The 20,407-nt window shown below is 40.9% G+C and overlaps 1 protein-coding gene across 3 annotated transcripts in view; it reads right to left on the bottom strand.

The window, feature by feature from the left end:
* Pde5a (phosphodiesterase 5A) overlaps positions 1-20,407 on the bottom strand; it is a 136,164-nt gene that overhangs the window by 89,209 nt on the left and 26,548 nt on the right. For all 3 annotated transcript variants that reach the window (XM_036191556.1, XM_036191557.1, XM_036191558.1), the window contains exons 3-5: positions 15,803-15,892; positions 2,519-2,590; positions 560-649 (exon numbers count right to left, since the gene is read on the bottom strand). In XM_036191556.1, the coding sequence (XP_036047449.1) occupies positions 560-649; positions 2,519-2,590; positions 15,803-15,892 (252 nt within the window). The remainder of the gene's footprint in view (positions 1-559; positions 650-2,518; positions 2,591-15,802; positions 15,893-20,407) is intronic.

The raw sequence follows: 20,407 nt of genomic DNA, 5'->3' as shown, positions 1-20,407 counted from the left end.
CAGGGGTGAGGGGCAGGAACATGAGACTGCATTAGAGCAAACAGTCTAAGAAACGGAAAAAGGAATTAAGAAATGTGGGGGGAAGCTAAAAGTTATACAGCAAAAGCAATACAGATATGTATACAGAGTGATTACAAATTAGAATTAACAGAAAAATCATGGCTATAGAGTAATATGTACATTAGCAACTTTGGCAATAAATAAGAAAAAAAAAAATCCAGATAGCAGGTCTAAGAAGACCGGGAAAGACACAAGGGAGACCAAAGATGCTAAGATGGTCCTTGGTAAACTATGGGATGGAGTGATGGCCACAGCTGGACAGCAGCTACTCAGAGCTTTATTTAATGACACAACATCTCTCAAAGACCAATGTCTGACAGGGATGGAGCTTTTGAACACAGAAAATAGAAAAGGAAATAACCATCAGAGAGAAACAGCTAACATGGTTACAAAACCAAGTCATATGAACTGAATTTCAACTGTGCACATTCACGATTGGGATAAAAACTTAACTGTCTCTAGAAACGAGCTTCGTGCTCTCTTTAGAAACCACACGTACCTGATTTCTTTTGTTCTCCAGCAGTGACGTTTCATAGAGCTGAGCATTGTGCAGGACAATACCACAAAATGCCAAGTAGGCAGCGAAGTCCTAGAACAGAGACCACAGCAGCCAGGTTGGAACTGCCCGTAAAACTGTCTAGAAACAGTGCCTGAGACATAAAAGCACTTGCAGCTGAAGTAAATGTTTGATACCAAAATGTAGGTGCTTGTTACGCATACAATTAGGACTTCACTGCAAACCGATGCTTAGCTAAATGGCACAACTAGCCGATGGCTGGGTGTTCAGGCTTCTTTATGGTATATGAGGAGGAGGAAAGAAATTGAGATGGTGATTCCACGTCAAATTGCAATTTTTCTCTGTACAAGATTTGGTATAGACTGTACATGACACTAAGACTCAAGGCTATGAGGAAGCAAATAGATAGGTTATAACTTATTATTGAAACAAATGAAAACTCATCTATTTAAGAGAATACTGTCCATAATAAGTTAAGTGTTATGTAAGGTTGCAGGTACTAGTTTAAATACATTCTTTTTTTAAGATTTATTTATCTTAGTATATGAGTGCTCTATCTGCACGCATGACTTCATGCCAGCAGAGGGCATTAGATTCCACTACAGATGGTTGTGAGCTACCATGTGGGTCCTGGGAATTGAACTCAGGACCTCTGGAAGAGCAGCCAGGGCTCTTAACTGCTGGAGTCATCTCTCCAGCCCCCAAATACATTCTTTTTAATATGAATATAGAATTATTATAATGCTGCAATAGGGTGATGTGCTCACAGTTAAATTAATGATTAAAACGGTCATTAGATGGCATGATTTATCCATACCTGTGGATAAATTTTGTCAAGATGTGATACAGTCTAAATATTTATTAAGGGCAGTTATATTTTAGTGGACTACAAATAGTGGAAATAAAAATAGCACAGAGGTATACTACTCTGACTTTGAAAGTTACCTCTTATCAATAAAGTTACCTCTAGGTCAATTAAAACATGGGGCAAACACATGTCAACACTGCTACCTCACAGGAACAAAATTAACTGTCTTGTTTGAATGTCTTCCAAATTGAAAAGCACCTGTCAGCAACATGGCTTAGAGCAGTGGAGAGGCATTGGGCTATGACAAATGTGCAATGATATTCTGTAGGAGAAATCACAAGGTGCTGGAGAACGAAGGTGTAAGCAGGGAGAGCTGGAAAGGAATCTTGCCGATGTAGTGTGTGGAATGTATTCCTAACAGTTGGATGGGAATGGTAAGGTAACACCGATTGCCGTTCTCCTGGAAGCTATATTCACATAACCCTTCCTGAACTTATACATTGGCTGCCCTGTGCAAAGCTTATAACACCAGGAATTTGCTTCACCAGGAGGAAAATGTCAGTGTTCAGCCAGTACAGGGTGCCGGGCTTAGAGCAACCCGGGTTGTTTTCTCCTCGAGGATGACCTTTTGTACAGCATTGATAGAAAGTACAAGGAGATCACTAAAATACAGAGGGACCCTTTGTGTGCACCCAGCTCAGGGCAGGGCTTGCTGGTAGCTCGGTGAGGAGAGAACTTGGGGTTCCTGCGATACTCAAGCACCCTCGAGTCAAATCAGTGATGTCATTAGCTGAAGGAAGAACTTCTTCTAAAATTCACATTTTTTTTTCTTTTTTGCTCTTAAAAAACGTGTTGTTAAGAATTTCAGAGATGAGTGCTGTATTTGCATCCTCCCCATCCCACCCCATCTCTCCAGCTTCTCCCAAGCCCCTGTCTATAAATTCACGACCCTTCTTCCTTAATTATTGCTGGTGCACACACCCGCACACCCAACCCCCTTACACACACAAATTCACATCATCTGTAAGCACAATTTTTTTTTTAGCAACCACTTCAGCAATGCCTAGCTCCAGAGGTCACGTGCTATAAAGAGAATGTGTCTTTCTAAGCCCGCATCATGCCAACTCAGGTACCTTTTCATCCTTTTCAGTGAACGTCCCACCATTTCCTGACTTCTTGTTGATGGCCTGGGCCACACCAACAACCTAGGATGAGAAGATAAAAGCAACACGTTTTCTCATTAGCTTCAGTTCCTCAGAGTGAGCGTGTTTACAGGGGACACCGGCTATTTAAAAGCACAAAGCTAAAATGCTAAAACAAAACCCAAGTCCAGTCTTTTATTCTTAATAAGGATAGTAATATTCCTAACTTCCTGGAGCCCAGGCCGCCTGGGACTCTGGGACTTTTACCTTGCATCCAGATTGAACTAGCTGGTAATTACGTTTTAAGTAAATATTTTGCATAGTTTTCAAGTTCAAAAAATTAGGAAAAATTCCTTTATATTTCCAATAAAATATATAGTCAAACAAACATTTTACAATGATTTTGAATATTTCTAAAAGGCTAGGTGCTCACTTACTAAAAATGAAGCTGGGCCCAGCGGCCAGTAATAGAGGAATTCAGGAGAATCATTAGTGCACAAGAATTTCTCATGCAGGAATGTAGCTCAGCTTCTTTTGAAACTTGTAGCCTTGAAAATTATTTGACCTTCAACAGAATTATTTTTGGGAAAAGAAGTTATTAAAAAACCAAAACAGGAATTAACAGGCGAAGCCTACTTTCACATAGGTCAGAAGGAATTTGAAAGATAAACTGTACTTAAGTTGGCCAAACTAAACTTGGCCCGTATGCCTTGAGTTCCACAAAAGGTTAAGAAAGACTTGAAGAAACCTCTCATCTGTCAGCTCAGAGGGCCATTAGTCTTGTCCAGTTCTAGCTTCAGGTTGAGAAATTACTTTGCATTTATAACAACTTACAACATACTTCAGCTTCCTCTTAATATGAATTCTATCGTTTCCGTCTTTTCCCAATTTAGCACCGTCAAAATAAACTATTTCCCCCTAAGTGCTCACACTTTAGGAAATATAGCCTCAATTCTGTGTGGAAGGTTCATCTTTCTTTGTCCAGCTTGCTCTAAGTTCCCTATCTACAAGCAATAATAGAAAACTCTCACTTAGGAGAACAGAGTAGAATAAGGGAAATACATTTTCAGGGGATGCAGTTTTCTGATATGCCCAACACTGTTTTTCCTCTCCTTCTTTATTATATCATAAGAGGATAATGTGCTTTTTAAAAAAGAGAATTATTCATTTTTTCTAACTGCCTTTGTTGCCCTGGGTTTGACTCACCCTGGCTTTCACAGGCTCATTGTATACTCTTAATGTTTCTAGATGCTCTAGTCTTAAGAACAAATGCCTGGGAAAGTTTTGTCCAGGTCAAGCACGTCTGGTTTGTAGCTAGGCATTTTCACTTGAAACGGAAACAATGAGGACAACCTGAGGGTCATGGGGCCTGACATGTAGCAGGAGAAATCTAACCCAGTTTTAAGTACTCACTCATTCATTTGTTCCAAAGTGCTAACCAGCCTACTAGAAATCAAATAAAGATGGAAGAAAAGGCTACCCGGAAGAAGTTAGGAATTTGGTGGGCAAAGTACGATCCATGCAGAGCCAGTAGGCTGTGTGATGAGTTCCACAGTGCAGTTGCCCCATATTGAGGGCACAGTAGAGGGCACTTCTCAGAAAGGACAGTATGTTCACTTAAAAACACACAGCTATTTAAAAACTGACCCCAAGTCAAATTACAGTAACCTTTTAGACCATCAGTATATTACCACAGATTGATAGTAAGATAAGTCGACATTGAAGTCTTAAATAAAACCAGCTGTACAACTCTGAAATTAAGAGTTACCAAAACCATATTGTGATTTGGGTAGGTTGTTGGAGTTCCCTGGAAATGAAGCCAAAGTCAGGCTAGGACATTTGGTTCTCTGAGTTCCCGGACTGTCAGCTATAAGAACTTTAAGCTGGTCAGTGGGCTATGCAGAGGGTGCCTGTCAATGATTGGGACAACCAGGGAGACCTACAAGAGAAGATGGGTGGGTCTCGGAACATCAATCCCCGCTAGAAATGCAGACTCAAAATGCTGCTGGCCCCCCAGAGTTCCCGGGGGCTTCCATTTTAGTATCGGAGCACTTGGAACTTTTAGTATCGGAACACCAGGCTTCTTCAGACACAGAACGGTCCCTGGGGCTCTCTCTTTATTAAAACCTGTGTCCCAATTTTTCTCTCTCCTTCCCCCTCCTCTTTCCTTACTCTCTCTCTCTCTCTCTCCCTCTCTCTCTCTCTCTCTCTCTCTCTCTCTCTCTCTCTCTCTTTTTCTGGTTTCTTGATTGAGATGAGGTCTCTCTCAGTCTGTAACCTAGGACACCTTTGACCTTGGAGCAATCCTCCTGCCTCTACCTCTCATATGCCGAGCTTGCTGGCATGAGTCTCTCTACACCTTCCCTTTCAAATTAAGTTTTAATTTATGGTTTTACACTGGGGGTATTTATTTATAAATAAGCATTATTTATAACTATGAGATTAAAAGTTTTCTTTCTGGTTAAAATATCGTTGAAGCTATACTATATATGTGAACCCCTTTATTCATTTCCCCCCCTTTCTTTCTTTAGAAACCAGTGTCTGCTGCTCATTTTTGAAGATCCTAATTTGGACTGTAAGTTCACCCTCAGCCTCCTGTCTGTTCAGTGAGTTGCATGGTATTGGGATGAGAATTAGAACTTGCTGCCTGTGTGTGGGACAGGCTCCTGTCTCCTGGTTCACAGTTTAAGCAGGGGGCAAGCTCCACCACTGCTTGTCTCCGCTACTGATGGAGCTTATGGGTAGAATTTCACAGACAAGCCTTTTCACAGGGTTCACTTTAGGCCCACTCGCCTCCCGCCTGCGGCATGGACTCACCCATGGTCCACAGATGCCATTCTCACACATGCCACATGGACTCTCAGACACTGTCGGCCCATTGGCTTTTGGAAGCTTGCTTTCTTTACCTTGGGTTCCTCGCTTGGCTTCAGGTATCTGCTGGCTTCCCTTCTCTTTAAATTCACTTGTATAGTTTAAGCCTTGCTTTTAGTAACCTTTGACCTTGCACCAGTTTGCAGAATGCTAGGATTTTTACATCAGTTTTGTCTTTGGAAGTCGGCCTGATGAGCTTCAAATCCTACTTTGTGTCCCCTGACGCCAAACATTTGCTACACAGTTGTCCCCCAGAAGAAACTAATTCCAGGTCCCGTGCTGTTCAGATGCTAAAATCTAAGAATGCTAAGCTGCCTCATATAAAATGACACAGAGTTTGCATAAACATACATATATCCCCCACCTCCTTTAAATCACTCCTAGATTACTTATATTGCATGATATATCGTGTGCTATTTTAGTAGTTGCCATATTGCACTAACCAGGGAAAAACAAAGAAAAGCATTGCGTATATTCCAAACAAACCAATTTTTCCCAAATATTTTTATCTGAAGTTGGATAAATCTGTGGAAGCAGAGCACACAATTATAGACAGCCGACTATATTTAATTTCTTCTAATGGTAAAGAAAGATATGTACTAAGACAATGTCATACAGTGAGGTATTCCAGCAAGAAATTACTCATCCGTTCTACTAACAAATGATTTTTTCCACTGCTCATCCTGTGGACATAGATGAAAAGCTGGTTTGTTGGTTTTGTTTCAGTTAGGGTGACTGTCTGAGTAGAATATTTACATTAGAAACCAAGCAAGTGGGGCTGGAGAGACTAAGAGCATGGGCTGTCCTTTCAGAGGACACAATTTTGATCCCCACCTCCCACCTGCCAGTCACAACCGTTTGTAGCTCCAGTCTCAGGAGGTTCAACATGCACTTTTGAACTCTGCAGGCATCAGCTGGTACACAGACATAGATGTAGGCAAAACACCCATACACATAAAAACAATTTTTTAAATAAGCAAGCAGCTACATGCAGTAGCACATGTCTGTACCCTCAGGACTAGGGAGGCTCACACAGGAGGCCTGCTAAGATTTCAAGGCCAACCTGCATGACATAGTGAGTTCTAGGTTTGGCAGGTATTTGCAAGACCGTATCTCAAAAATCAATCAATCAATAAACAAAATCCCCACCAAAACCAAACCAACCAACCAAACACCAGGTATTTTTCTCATGAGACTACTAGACCAGGAAAAAGGGGGGAAAATGTGTATGTGTATTTCTTCCTTCTTCAGATGGATGGCAATCTAAAAACAACGTGGAATAAAACTGTAGGTTACAAATAGAGAGTTAGGACTATAGCTCAGTGATAGAAAGTTTGTCTACCACGAACAAGGCACTTAGTTCAGCTCTCGGTGTTGCAGGGACAAAGATAGAAAAGGCACAGTGTTTACAGTCACAGAGATAATCAAAGACAAAAAAATCAGCAGTCTGAATTTCAACTGTCCAGGGCAAAACCAGCATCCTTTGCCCTCTTGTGTGGCTATACAGGAGTTCCCTCCAGTCTGCCCTTTGATTAGTCCATTTTCTTTAGGTGAAATAGTTACTTTGTAGGGTTTATTTCAGTTTTGTTCGGTTTTTGAGACAAAGTTTCTCAGTATGTATTATAACTTAGGCTGGCCTGGAACTTACTATGTAGCCAAGGCTGGCCTGGAAATGTTGATTCTCTAGCCTTCTCACCTGGAGTACTGATATTACAAGCATGAACTATATTATATACAGCTTTTATTGCAAATATATGTTCAGACTTCACATTTGAAAGTCAATGTGTACAGATGTCAGATTCTTTACTGGGAAGCCCATTTGCTTGCTGCCTACCCTATGTTTCCAAGCAGAAAGGAGCCTCTATTATACTGGCACTCCCACAGCATAAACAGGGTTTATGTCCCTACAGGGTTGAATGTTTTTTATTTTTTATTTTTTTTAAGAGTTATTTATTATATATGTAGTGGTTTGCCTGCATGCCAGAAGAGGGCACCAGATCTCATTACAGATGGTTGTGAGCCACCATGTCCTTGCTGGGTATTGAACTCAGGACCTTTGGAAGAGCAGCCAGTGCTCTTAACCGCTGAGCTATCTCTCCAGCCCCTGAATGTTCTTTAGAAATGCCTTGAGTCTCTCTGGGTAAGCAATGTGAAATGTGACAGCTGGCTGTTCCGATAGCAACCCATCACCGTCACAGACAGCAACCTCTCATTCAATAAGCGGCTACTCCCAGACAGTTACTAAGATCACATATCAATCTCAATACATCACCCTGTTTCAATTTCCAGCGGATGCTCCACATGGAATCAAAGCACAAAGGAGGAAAGGAAGCCACTGCAAATCCTGACATTCCTCCCTCCTGGCCATATAAGGCCTCATGTAGGGTAGTCTAACCTGAGCCAAAAGCCACATCATCCCCCAAGAAACTAGAAGACAGAAACATAACAACAACAATAATACCCAGTAACACATAAACTCACGGAGAGTTCACCCCAGTGTTCTTTTCAGAATTTCATTTGCTCTATAAATTAATGGGTTTCTTTGGAGCTGGGACATTTCTTCCCAGCCCAAAGGGAGAAATAAGCATATGATAAAGTTTTCCCATTAATAAAAAGAACAGTGAGGACATTGGTTAGTTTTCTTGTAAATGCCCGACAAGAAGCAGCACAAGGAGACAGAGGTAATTGATGAATTGTGATGTGGAAATTAAGCAAACATAAACCCTTTCCTCCCCAATTTGCTTTTGGTAATGCTGTTTCATCACAGCACTAGAAAATCTAACTAAGACGCATCTCTTTCTCTCAAAATGCAGCCTCTTAGGCTAATTTTCTTTATGGTAGAAAAGAAAGTAGATTATTAGATATTAAAGTGTAGTTGAATTTTAAAAAGGAGCATGATTCGTGAAAGTTGACAAAGCACTTTCCCTATGTAACTTTAGTTCTTAGATGAATATGGACGTTGGCACACATATCTGTTGAAAGTTGTAATTTCATTGATAATTGCTTAAAGAATTTATGGAAAACATCAAAATATATCAAGGGGTCTGATTATGCAGTGTTGGGCTAAATGTTACACAAAGAAATTGTTTATTCATATCTGCAGTTGGTTCTAGATCCTTAACACCCACCACTAAGAGCTACATAAAACTCATCACAATTAAATTTATAAATGATCTGTAAAATTAAAAATGTAATACTCTCCAACAAGCATTTGAGTGGTGACGGAATGCACCAGTGAAGTTAAATCTTTGGTTGAATGGAGGATAGCATGAAGCAAATTTTCTAAGCATGATAAATGAGATATCATTTGGGTCACAGAAAGCAATGTTAAATGATTCCTCAAGTCTGCGTTGTTTCTACACTTTCTTTTCAGTCTGGATCCATGGTGTGGATGCAAACAGTTCACCTATTAGACTGTTTTTCATCTGCTATTCTTAGGAAATGTCCTACCCCCCTTGGGAAAGTGGTTAGTGTCCTTTGTAAAAGAGCACTTGTTTATTATTTAAGTGCTAATGTGGAAAAGGGACGGATCTTCACCATCACAGAGTCCAGTCCAGAACAAATAGAAACTGCTCCGAGCACTTTTATTTTGTTTCTAAAACAAACCTACAAGAAAGAGCATTGTGGGGAATCAGCTCAGGGAATAATCTAAAAGGTTTTCAAAGCTAGCCAGTTCTTTAAGACTAAAATAGACTTAGACCAACCAACAGTCCATTAATAAACTTTGCTGCTTCTTGTAATTATATTTTCTGAAGAATTGAAGAGTTATGGGCATACCACTGTAACATTCCATTTGAACCAAATTTCTTGGTCAAATTGGAAAAAGTCTGCCTTGTTAAGACAGGCATAGACCACAGGATGGATCTTCTGTCTGTGCCTTCAAGGTGGAACAGGCACTGATGTGCAGATCGTGGGAGCAGGTGTTTCCTGCTGTCCTGAGGCTGTGGGCAAAGACATGGATGAACACAACAGCAGCCTCTCAGCCTTGCTCTGCCAGCTCTCAGAGGCTCGGCCCGCATGTCATGTGAATGCTGGACCCATGTCACATCCACCTAGTACAGATAGTCTGCCTCTGGTGCACAGCCCTCACAACCCAAAAGGAAAAGCTAAAAAGCAATTATTTTGCTTGCTTCTTTTAAATATATTATTACTATTGTTGTTGTTGCTGCTGCTGTTGTTATTGTTGTTTGCTTTTTTGAGATGAGGTCTCTCTAGGTAACCCAGGCTAGTCTTGAACTGGTAATCCTCCTGTCTCCACTGCAGAATGCTGGACTTAGAGATGTGCACCACCACAATTCAGCTCCCCATTTATTTTCCATGTCTCTGCTCCTTAGGCCAGGATCTGCATATTTCAATGACTCAACCACTGAATGGGGAAAAAAGAAAGAAATCAAAAGGAAAGGAAAGGGCATGACTGCTCCTGGATATGGTGGAAGAGAAAGTTTATTATAGATGTTGGAGAGCATAGCCAGAGGCAGGGACATCTGGGAGAGTCCAGAGTGGACAAGACCCTGAGCCATGTGAGGAGAAGGGGGCAGGAAGTAGAGGGGGGACCAGGTGCAGCAGCCAGGAGGCCCAAAAGGGCTGAAAAAGATCAGATAACCCAAATGGTTGACTATATAGGAGGACAGCTGGTGTGAAGACAGTCCAGCCCCGAGGCTGGAGAAATTTAGTGTAGGAGGAGGGGCATGCCAGCCAGGAGGGCCCTATAACAGGTAGGGTCTGAGCAAGGAAGAGAGAACATGGCAGCCGGTGTCTGCCTCGATATGTTAAAAGGCACTTCAGCCATTTACCCCACTGTAGAAGTTAATAATCATCGCCTGTCAAACTAAGACTCGACATTAGAGAAAATACATGAGACTATTTTAAATAATTCAGCATAGGTCAAAAAGTTTAAATGCTACAGAGCATTTACTTTGGCATATTGTAGTTGGAATTACATGTCTTCGTGCCTTGTTTTGTGACTCAGGCATGCATTAAGTCGCTTTAATTCATCAAAGTATTTATTTCACAGGAACCTCACAGAAACTGGCAGGTGCTTTTTTTCAGCATTTACACTATTTGGTAATGTCCTGCCTGCTATCCCCTACTCACCCCTCCCCACATGACTGACAGACAAACAGCAGTAAGCTCCAAGTGATGAGTCTCTCAGTAAGAGTTAGAATCTAGGTTTGGTCCCTGTAACTACATTTCTAGCAAGTTACAAGGAACAGTACTTTAGGGAAGGGCACTGTTTCAGAAACAGGCCATCTGGTCCAGTGGCAGCTAAATTCTCTATACTTCTTTACTAAACATAAGAGAATCCTGTCTGCTTACATAAATAACTAACGCAAGTGACTAAAATAAAACCGTCTCAAGTGCCTTTGCCTGAAAAACTCCAGAACGAAGTCTGAATGAAATTTAATAGCAGGCCTGAAAAGCAGACTTGCATTTCTTTTTGCAGTTTGCTTTGTTGGCATATCTTGGTTGCTCTCAGGGGCACATTGGCCCAGCTCAGTGCAAAACCTTCTCGTAACTCTTTTGTCCCTGGAAAAAACTTGCCCGTGGGTTCCTCTTAAGGCATTTGAGAATGCATCTCTCTGCCCCTTCCTTCCTTGTCTCATATTTTGAAAGGAATCTTTGCATTAAGTGACGTCATGCTGAGAAGCCTCCAGAAGACAAGCAGATCTTCTGGCTATGCCCACATTCCCATCCCGTTGCTTCCCAGGCAAAGCAACGGAAATTTAAGTGGGAGACGGTCCAGCTGTCATCAACAGCAGAATCTCAAGTAGTCTCTTTGCCATGTTGTGACTGCACAGTCCAAGTGCATGCTTGTGCATGTTGGTTTGCAGGTTTCTAGTTATGTGACTGACCAAGACCCCTAAATGGTCCAGTCTTAGTGTCCTCATCGTTTAACAGGGAATAAGATGACTGCTTCCAGGGGGTTACAAAATGACAGGCCCCTAGAACAATCCCCACAGTATTTACTGCAGAAATACCACTCACGGCAACTGTTTTCTGCACGTACAACAACTACTCCCCAAGTCCTGTTCCACACCACTTACCCACTCTCATACACAGCCTGGACAGCTTTTTGATCCATTTTTTTTTTGCCATTCATTTGCCTCTGGCTAATAGCTCTTTGACCCTTCTGAAATAGAATATTTTAGCTTCCTCAAGCTTCACTAGTTTTATTTTGCTTTTGTAACCCATTAACCCCTATCTTAAGAGGAAATAAGAGAAGAGGGAGGAATACAAAAACTTATTCTCTGCACTGTACAGGCAGCTACGATCCTGGTTTCTGACATCATATTGCTATATCCATTACATCAATGGATTATAACGTAATGTAATACTACACTATATAATATTACAACATGATTGAAAAGAACTACTGAAAATTTCAATTTGCTGAAATATCTCACAAGAAAAGAGCCTGGGGCTGGCAAGAAAGCTCAGCAAGTAAAGGTGCTTGCTGCTAACCCTAAAGACATGAGTTCAGTTCCTGGGACCCACATGGTGAAAGGAGAGAACCAACTCCTAAAAGCTATCTTCTATCTCCATGTGTGTATTTGTACACTCACATGCATGCATGTACACACACATACATAGGCAGATAGATAGATAGATAGATAGATGATAGATAAGTAAATAAATAAATAGATAGATGAATGAATGAATGAATGAATAGATAGATAGATAGATGGTAGATAAGTAAATAAATAAATAGATAGATGAATGAATGAATGAATAAATAAATAAATAAATAAATAAATAAATAAATAAATGGGAAAGAGGCAATGTTCAGGATTTTACTGAATCCTAAAAGTCTTCCAGAACATCCTGGCCTATGTCAGAGCACAGACCTCAGTATGTAATACACAACTGCTCCATTCATGTACCTGCCAGAACTAGTTCCATTGAAAAATTTCTGTCACTAAAAAGTATAAGATATTTTATAAACAAGAGATAAACAGTAATTCAATGACCATAACTCTTTTCTGGCAAATAACTAGAATGGGTGATAGCGTAATCCGAACAATTTACAATTTAAACAAAAACAAGGCCAATCCATTCTGTCTCAATTATAGGACAAAAAACCAGAAAGCCACTTTTTTGTTGTTGTTGTTTTGTTTCATTTTTTGTTTTTTGGGTTTTTTTGTTTTGTTTTGTTTTTGTTTTTTTGGTTTTTTTTTTTTTTTTTTTTTTTTTTTGAGACAGAGTTTCTCTGTAGCTTTGTACCTTTCCTGGATCCCGCTCTGTAGACCAGGCTGGCCTTGAACTCACAGAGATCCGCCTGCCTCTGCCTTCCAAGTGCTGGAATTACAGGCGTGAGCCACCCCCGCCCGGCTGCCATTTTTCTTTTAACGTTCACAGTTAGAGGCCAGCAAACGGACTGGCACAGTCCAGGGCTATCCCACTGTCGTCCGGCCCAGTCGGCTGATCCAGGGTGCTTAGTTAGCGACAGCCTCTGGCTTCTCCCTCATTCCTTCTCTTACAAGTTCCACTCCCATTGCTTAGCCGTGTTCCTTCAGAAAGCACTCGCTGGTGTCTCCTGACCGTTCCCACAATGTCACAAAGCATGCCTGGCCCTCTGCCTGCTCGGTGCAGCTCTGGAGGTGGGTCTTTTATTACCCCACTCTGCAGAGAAGGAAAGTGAAGGTAAAGGGATTAACCCGATTAGTCATTCAGGAAGCAATAAGATGTGGGCTTCAAGCTCAGAGCAAACAATCCTTACAATTATTCCTGAAAGCCTCACTGGGCCTGTAAATGTTCATGTAAAGTTTTTTTTGAGAGTCTTCTGGTATGTTAGTAGGCTGCCTCTACCTGATGTGATAAAGGAGAAAAGAAACGTTTTAAAAAAAATTTTTTTTCAGCACTGTTCAGTGAAGGAGAAGAGCTTTGGGAATCCACAAAGGCGATGATAGAAACATGCAGAGAAAAAGACTGAGAAATGTACCAAAAAGCAAAGCATGTCGGGCAGCTGCAGCCAGGCTCCCTGGTAGCGGAGGGAGCCCACGCCTCACCCGGAAGGTGAATAGAGACAGGCAGTCCTGCCCTCGGGACAAGCCGCAGGCTCGCAAACCCCAAACCAGTTGTGGGTTTTGGTCCAACAGTGATCCCTCCTCCTGCAGAAGGGTCAGTAGTAGAGAGGGCCAGAGATATCCATTCTACCACTCCATGTGACTCAGAGGGCCGTGGCCAGGCACACTCTAGCAGAGAACCTGTCATTTAAAACCTAGCTACCTGACGACAAGGAGTCACCACAAGAGAGCTTCATTGTGACCTGCAGTCGTCCAAAATGAGAAGTCCTCTAGGAAGAAATGACGGAGGTCGGAGGTGGGAGACAAGGGAAAAAGAGCAGTTAGCAGGGGGCTTGCCTCAGACAGCAAAGTGCTGGGCAGTGTAGTCCCCACAAAGCTTTGGGGACAGGCGGTGTCATTAACTGAGGCCAGGCGGTTATTCAACCTGCATCCACCTAGCTCCCTTGGAGGCTGTGGATTCTGAGAACCCCAAAACTCCAGGGATCTTCTTGACGTTCGGTTACATTCCTCCAGCAGAATGACAAGTAATCGGGCCTCAAAAGCACACACCTCAGCACTACGGCAGCTTCTCACGTTCATTCTGGAGACACACCCTAACTAGGGGTGCAGGATATGAGAAGTCTTAGGAAGCTAGGAGAACTGGCCTGGCCCACATATTGAAAAGCTAAGTATGCCTATAACAGGAAATGAGGGGACATTATTAAAATGAAGGCAGGTCTGGTTGACATCAGACTCTTGTTGGATACAAATTCAATGCTAGGATAAACCCTAAGAAAGGCACGAGTTTACATTCTGCTGTCCCACTGCCCATGCAGACAATCCTGTGCTATGCATTTGAGGTTAAGACTGACAAACACAAGCACAAGGTTTACGGGAACATACGGTGGGCTTTGAAAACACATCAGTAGCCAGAATCTCTATGGACCTTGTGGTGGTTTGGATCAGACATGGCTCCCATAGGCTCGGTCCCCAGTTGGTAGTGTTATTATTATTTGTGGAGGCTCTGGGAGGTCAAGCATGTCAGTGGAGGCAGTTGCTACAGTTCATAGCCTTGCCCTACTTTCTGGGTCACTTTCTGTGCTTTGTGCTTGAGTTTGAAGATGTGATCTCTTGGCTCCCCACTCTGGGGGTCAGCTGCCATGCCTCTCCCACCATTGTAGACTCTCCCTCTGGTAACACAAACCAAGATAAAACTTCTTCCTTACCATTATCCTTGGTCAAGATGGTTTAACACAGCAACAGAAGACAGTTAATACAGATATGATAGTTTACCTGGTGTTAAAGGTTAATTTTATATATCAACCTCTTTTAGTGATCCCAGACAACAGGTACAACCATTTCTGGGTGTATCTGAGAGAGTGTCTCAAGAAGGCATAGCACCTGAATCAACAGATCCATGAAGAACATTCCTCATCTACCATGCATGTGGGCACTGACCAATCCACTCAGGGTCTGGGTAGACCAGACAGGCAGAGGCAGAGGCAAATTGCCCTCACTTCTCAAGAGCTGGCCATCTCCCAACTCCATACATCAGAACTCTGGGCCCTAAAGCCTTTGGATTTGATCCTACATAGAAGCCCCCAAGGTTTTAGGCCTTAGGTCTCACAGTGAATTACACCACCCACTATAATAGTTCTCTGGGTTAATGAAGGAAGATGATTGGTTTCTTGGCCTCCAATTGTGTTGGCTAATTCCCATAATAAATCTCAACTCTATCTATAAGCATCCTGTCGACTCTCTTTAAAACCATGATTCATTCAACTGTCAATCTTTCAAAATCCCCTCATTGGTTTTAATGTCACTTTGGATTTGAGAATGTACAATTTGAACATTCAGTTTAATTGACAATCTACTATTTTTTTTCACAGAAGTGTAAAATGAAGAGGGAACTGAGAGCTAACAGAATCTAAATCTTCTAGCTAGGTGAAATACACAATATTTTCACATACCTGTTATAATTTCACAACTAAATATATGTCATTGAAATTAGCTATGTGATTTCTAGGCATTCAAAATTATATTGTAAACCCAAAGAAATCAACTGATAACCATAGCAACTAGATGATTATTTGTGAAATAAGCATTATTTAGACAATAACATACAATGTGAAATAAATCCATTAGAATTCCTATCCATTAGATAGGAAGTGAAATGTATACAATTTGTTTCCCAATTAATGGTCATTGGCAAGTTTCTAATCAGTATTCAACCCTGTAACTACAGTTAAAAAAAACTTCAAGCAGAACATTTAAGTATTTATATATTACCTTAAATGATAACTGTCACTATAGTGTTCATAAATGTGCAGAGTAAAAAATAGTTTCACAACAAAAAAATATTTAGAAGTGACCTTTTATAGGAAATGCAAAATTGGCTTACCTCTTCTCTGTGGTTCTTAATTGGCATACAAAGAATACTTTGTGTCCTGTACCCTGTAATTTGGTCAACTTCTGCATTGAACCGAGGATCCTGGAAAGGAAAGAGAAAATTCAATTTATTGGTCTACCTGTACAAAAATTGATTTGATTTTTCTCATACATTAGATTAGAGAAATCTAACCTTTGACTTTCCTTGTTACTATTGAGTAATGATTTTGTCATTATGAAAGACATCAAATCATGTAAGCCCCTAACATTTGACAAAGATAAGTGTAAGGGCTGTTCTGGGGTTCCAGTGTTTATGAAAACTAAGTGCCCCATCCCAAACCAAGATTTTATCAATTGTTCCAAACTAAATATCACACAAATATTTAGAGAGTTTTGTAGTTGAAGAAGAAGCAGTATCTTTGACCTCTGATGAAAATTGTCCCCATCTGTCTACTGTCCACTGTTAACTGTGTCACTCACAGAAAAGCAGCTCTGTCCTAAAACCTTTCCAACAAATGACGTAATTTCTGGTGTACGGTTGTTCTACACATCCACAGTACCCTGTCAGGATAGTAAAACAATGAAAAGTATGGGGAAATGGAAAAGAAACAGAGCCCCTCATCCTAGAGTACAGCAGAAGCCAGCTGGATGGAAACCTCCAATTCTAGCACAAATAACACTTTCCATAAAAGCTGTTGGCATTAAATTAATATTAATTTCATAAACAGCTATCTTTTGTTAAAGTAGCAATGACCTAGGCCTGAATGTATATGATTTTTAGTCCAGAAATCTTGTTAACTTTGTTTACGTTAAAGATACCTTCCTGAATTCCTGTAGGTAAGAACCTTTCCTTATCAGCTGTCATCCTGTAGATGCCCAGGAAGAGCCACTCAGGAGCCTCCTAGAGGTTTCTTAACAACTCTTTGAAGACAGTAACTTCAAACCTCACCCCAATCCTATATGTGACTGTCTAACACACAGTGAGTCCTCCTCCTTGAGTGCCCCGTACCCACACTCCTGGGCACATCTCACTTTCTTCTGAGTACCTCTCCTTTGCTTCACCCTTATGCTGAAGCTCCTGCACAAAGAGCTTTCTAAGACCCTGACTCCACAGCATAAACTGGCTGGTACTAAAATTCTTGTTTGCATCAAAGCCACAAATCCTTGCTTGGTTTTAAAGTGTAAAGGAAGTCTTCAGGCTGCTGAAGTTGTCATCAGGGAGGTATGCTCTGCCCTCCAATGTGTTGCTGCTTCTATGGGGGTTGTTAGTAAGGATTTTGTTAGCACTTGAATCTCTTTGCTTTAAAAAAAAAATTTTAATTGTATGTGTAAGCATGTGTGCCTATGAAAGCCAGTGCCCAAGAAGGCCAGAAGGCACCAGATGCCCCAAAGCTAGGAGCACAGGAGTTAGGGCAGTTGTGACCTCTCTGATGTGGGTGTCAGGAGCTGAACAAACTCCAGTCCTCTGCATGGGCAGCAGCTGCCAAGCCATTTCTCTTTATGTTTTTGCTTTTTTAATAATTTTATGGTTGGGGCCACCACAACATGAAGAACTGTATTAAAGGTTACAGCATTAGCAAGGTTGAGAGCTTAGGTCCTAAGAGATTTTTTTTTAATATTTATTTATTTTATGTATATGAGTCACCTGTAGTTAAGAAGAGGGAATCAGATCCCATCACAGATGGTTGCAGTGGGAGCCACCATGTGGTTGCTGGGAATTGAACTCAGGACCTCTGGAAGAGCAGCCAGTGCTCTTAAGCATTGAGCCTTCTTTCCAGCTGCCATCCTCCCCACTTTTTTTTAAAGCTCGGGGATACATACCTAAGAATTACAAAGGATATATAAAAAGTATAAAAGTTCTAAATGTGGGTTAAATAAAGTTAAAAGGCAGTTCTCCATTATTCTTTAGATTAGCAAGATTTAAATTGGGCTACATTCTCTAATTCTGTTAAGAGTTCTATTTTAAAAATCTCTCTCTTTTTTATCCATTACTATATTCTTAGTACTTGGTAGTTATTAATACTTGGGAGAATTATAATAAATCATACTACCATTATCAGTTGTAGTCATTTTTACCTTTAGAATCCTCAAAGCAAAGCTTGTTCATTAGGACTGAAACTGTAGAAAAGAAAATCGGATGTAAACATAGACTGTAAGGTGAGCATGGAAGCCAGTGTACAGAGCTTACAGACCCTACAAGTTCTGGGCTCCACCTAAAAATAGTATCCTTGCTCCAAAAGCTGCATTTGGAATTCCCCTCAGGAATATGGAATATTCACTCAGGAAAGCCCTCCTCTTTTGAAGGTCATTTCTATTTTTTTCTTTCAATTGGTCTAAAGTCGTGCAAAGCCGAAGCTGTGAATGAAGTAGGTGATTACACCAGATTCCATCAAATGGGGTCAGAAATGAGGCCAGTTTTCTCAGGAGGGTAGAACAGAAGTTGGCTTTAAAGATAACTTCAAAGGAAAAGATAATTCAGTATAAATATTTTACATTATGAGCATCACTGCATTCTTGGGTTTTTGTTCCAGAAAATATGCACAAGGTTTGACTCAGGCACGCAGGTGGTGTTAGCTAAATGTTTCTAGTAAAATAATTCTTATTTTATCTTTGCGTATCTGGACATTTTTATCTTTAGACTTCATTGTATCTAAGGAAAGTAGAAAGAATATTGATAGTGATGGGTTGAAGAAGTAAAAATTAATGATTAGTGAATTATTGTACATAATTCTAAATCAAGGGTTAAGAATAAAAATGTATCTTTTATAATAATTTTGATAATGAATGTTGTAATTACAAATTCAGCTTATAAAGAAGAAGATTTAACTCAACTATTTAATCAAAGCAATAGAATTTGAATCTACACACAAATATAAGATGTAAGGTCAGTGGAACTTCTAGGATGACCTCATATCCGTGTGCTGAGGTAGCCAAGAACCAGAGAGGGGTCCAGCGCTTTCTCCCTCCCCCACTTCCCGTCCTGTGTTCCCTTCAGTTTAACTGTTTCAGAGTTTCAACAAAAGGTCTAACGCTGTGCTGAGTTCTGTGGATCATCTGATCAGATGACTGAATCCGACAAGGTCACAGGGACTCTTACTGCAGACAATATGGAGAAAGTGTGGTTGCCAGGGTCCCAGTTGAGGTTAGGGCTATAGTCTTAACATATAGGGCTTGTTCCAGGGTAGTATTAGAATTAAACAGGATTGTAAACACCCACATCACACAGGAGAATTGAGAATTGGCTGTTGTTTGGAAAAACCAAAGAAGGTCTCAAAATTAGACATCTGTGGGAGTTCTTGCCAAAAGAGCCTAGCTTCAGTCAACCTATGAAAGACAATCTAAAAAATAACTGTTCTGTACCCTTCAACTATATCTAAATCAAGAAAGACAAACACTGTGATAAACTACATTAATTTGGAGGGAAACATGACAGCTCTGTGCAAAATGTGATCCTGATTGGAAAGAAAAATAACTGTACCAGGGTTATTTTAACAGGACAATAAGATGTTTAGTATACATTAGATAAGAGCATTGTACCACTGTCCATTTTTCTAAATTTGATCGTTTTATTGGAGGAAGGAGAATGTTTTGTTGAAAAGCACACCATGAAGGGCTAGTGAGGTGGCTGGGTGGGTAAACAGTCCTGCCACTAAACCTGGAAACTTGAGTTCAAGCCATGGGAGTCACATAGTGGAAGGAGGGAACCAACTCCCAAAAGATGTTAAGTTGTTCTCTGACTTCTACATATGTGGTATCACACACACACACACACTCACACACATACTCTCATACACACTCACACACAGATATACACACACTCACACACAGATATACACACTCACATACACATACACACACACACCAATAAAAAAATTAAAACCAGAATAAAATATTTAGTAAAAGTATGTCTTCCACTTATCTAATTATAAAAAAATACCAAGCATGTGTAACTTACATGAGAGAGAAGGGGAAGGGAAGAGGGACGTGATGAAGCAAAGGAAGAAAGACCATAGAGAACCAAGGAACAGTGTGCGCAAGTTTCTTATACCGATCTGTGAATTCATAATGAAAATAACAGAAAACAAAAACACAAAAGAATCACCAAGTAAGGCTCATTTTCTCCAAGAATGGCATTTTAGAGATAAAATTGGAGGATGAACATGAGCAAGCACAGACCCAGCAGTTCCCAGACTGTGTTCCCTGGGGGCACACCAGCAAAGAGAGCATCATTTATCCAAATTGATGCATCTGCTGGTGCTCTTTCCTGTTCTAATATTTACTTTGGAAATAACTGTACTCATTAGGAATTCACCAGAGAGACGTCATACTCCTTTAAGAAGGGATCTGTGTGAGTCCTTCAGTAGAAAGATAGGGGCGCAGAGTGAGATAAGTCGATTTGTTCCTCTGGAAAAAAAATGAAAGGGAAGGATATGGTAAGGGAAGGAGGGCTGGAGGAACAGCAGTTACATGAGGACAGCCCTGTCGATGGTGATGTGGATCCTCGTTAACATCATCTGTGCTCTCCAGAAATCAAGGTCCACATGGAGTGGCCAAGTGGAAGCAGAACCTGAAATTTGCATTTGAGTCAGTTCAGGAGAGAGGCGGGAGTTTTAACAAC

Source organism: Onychomys torridus, chromosome 6, assembly GCF_903995425.1.
Source record: "Onychomys torridus chromosome 6, mOncTor1.1, whole genome shotgun sequence".
NCBI lineage: Eukaryota > Metazoa > Chordata > Mammalia > Rodentia > Cricetidae > Onychomys > Onychomys torridus.
The sequence above is the reverse complement of the archived record's forward strand: the minus strand, read 5'-3'. Positions and strand labels throughout refer to the sequence as shown.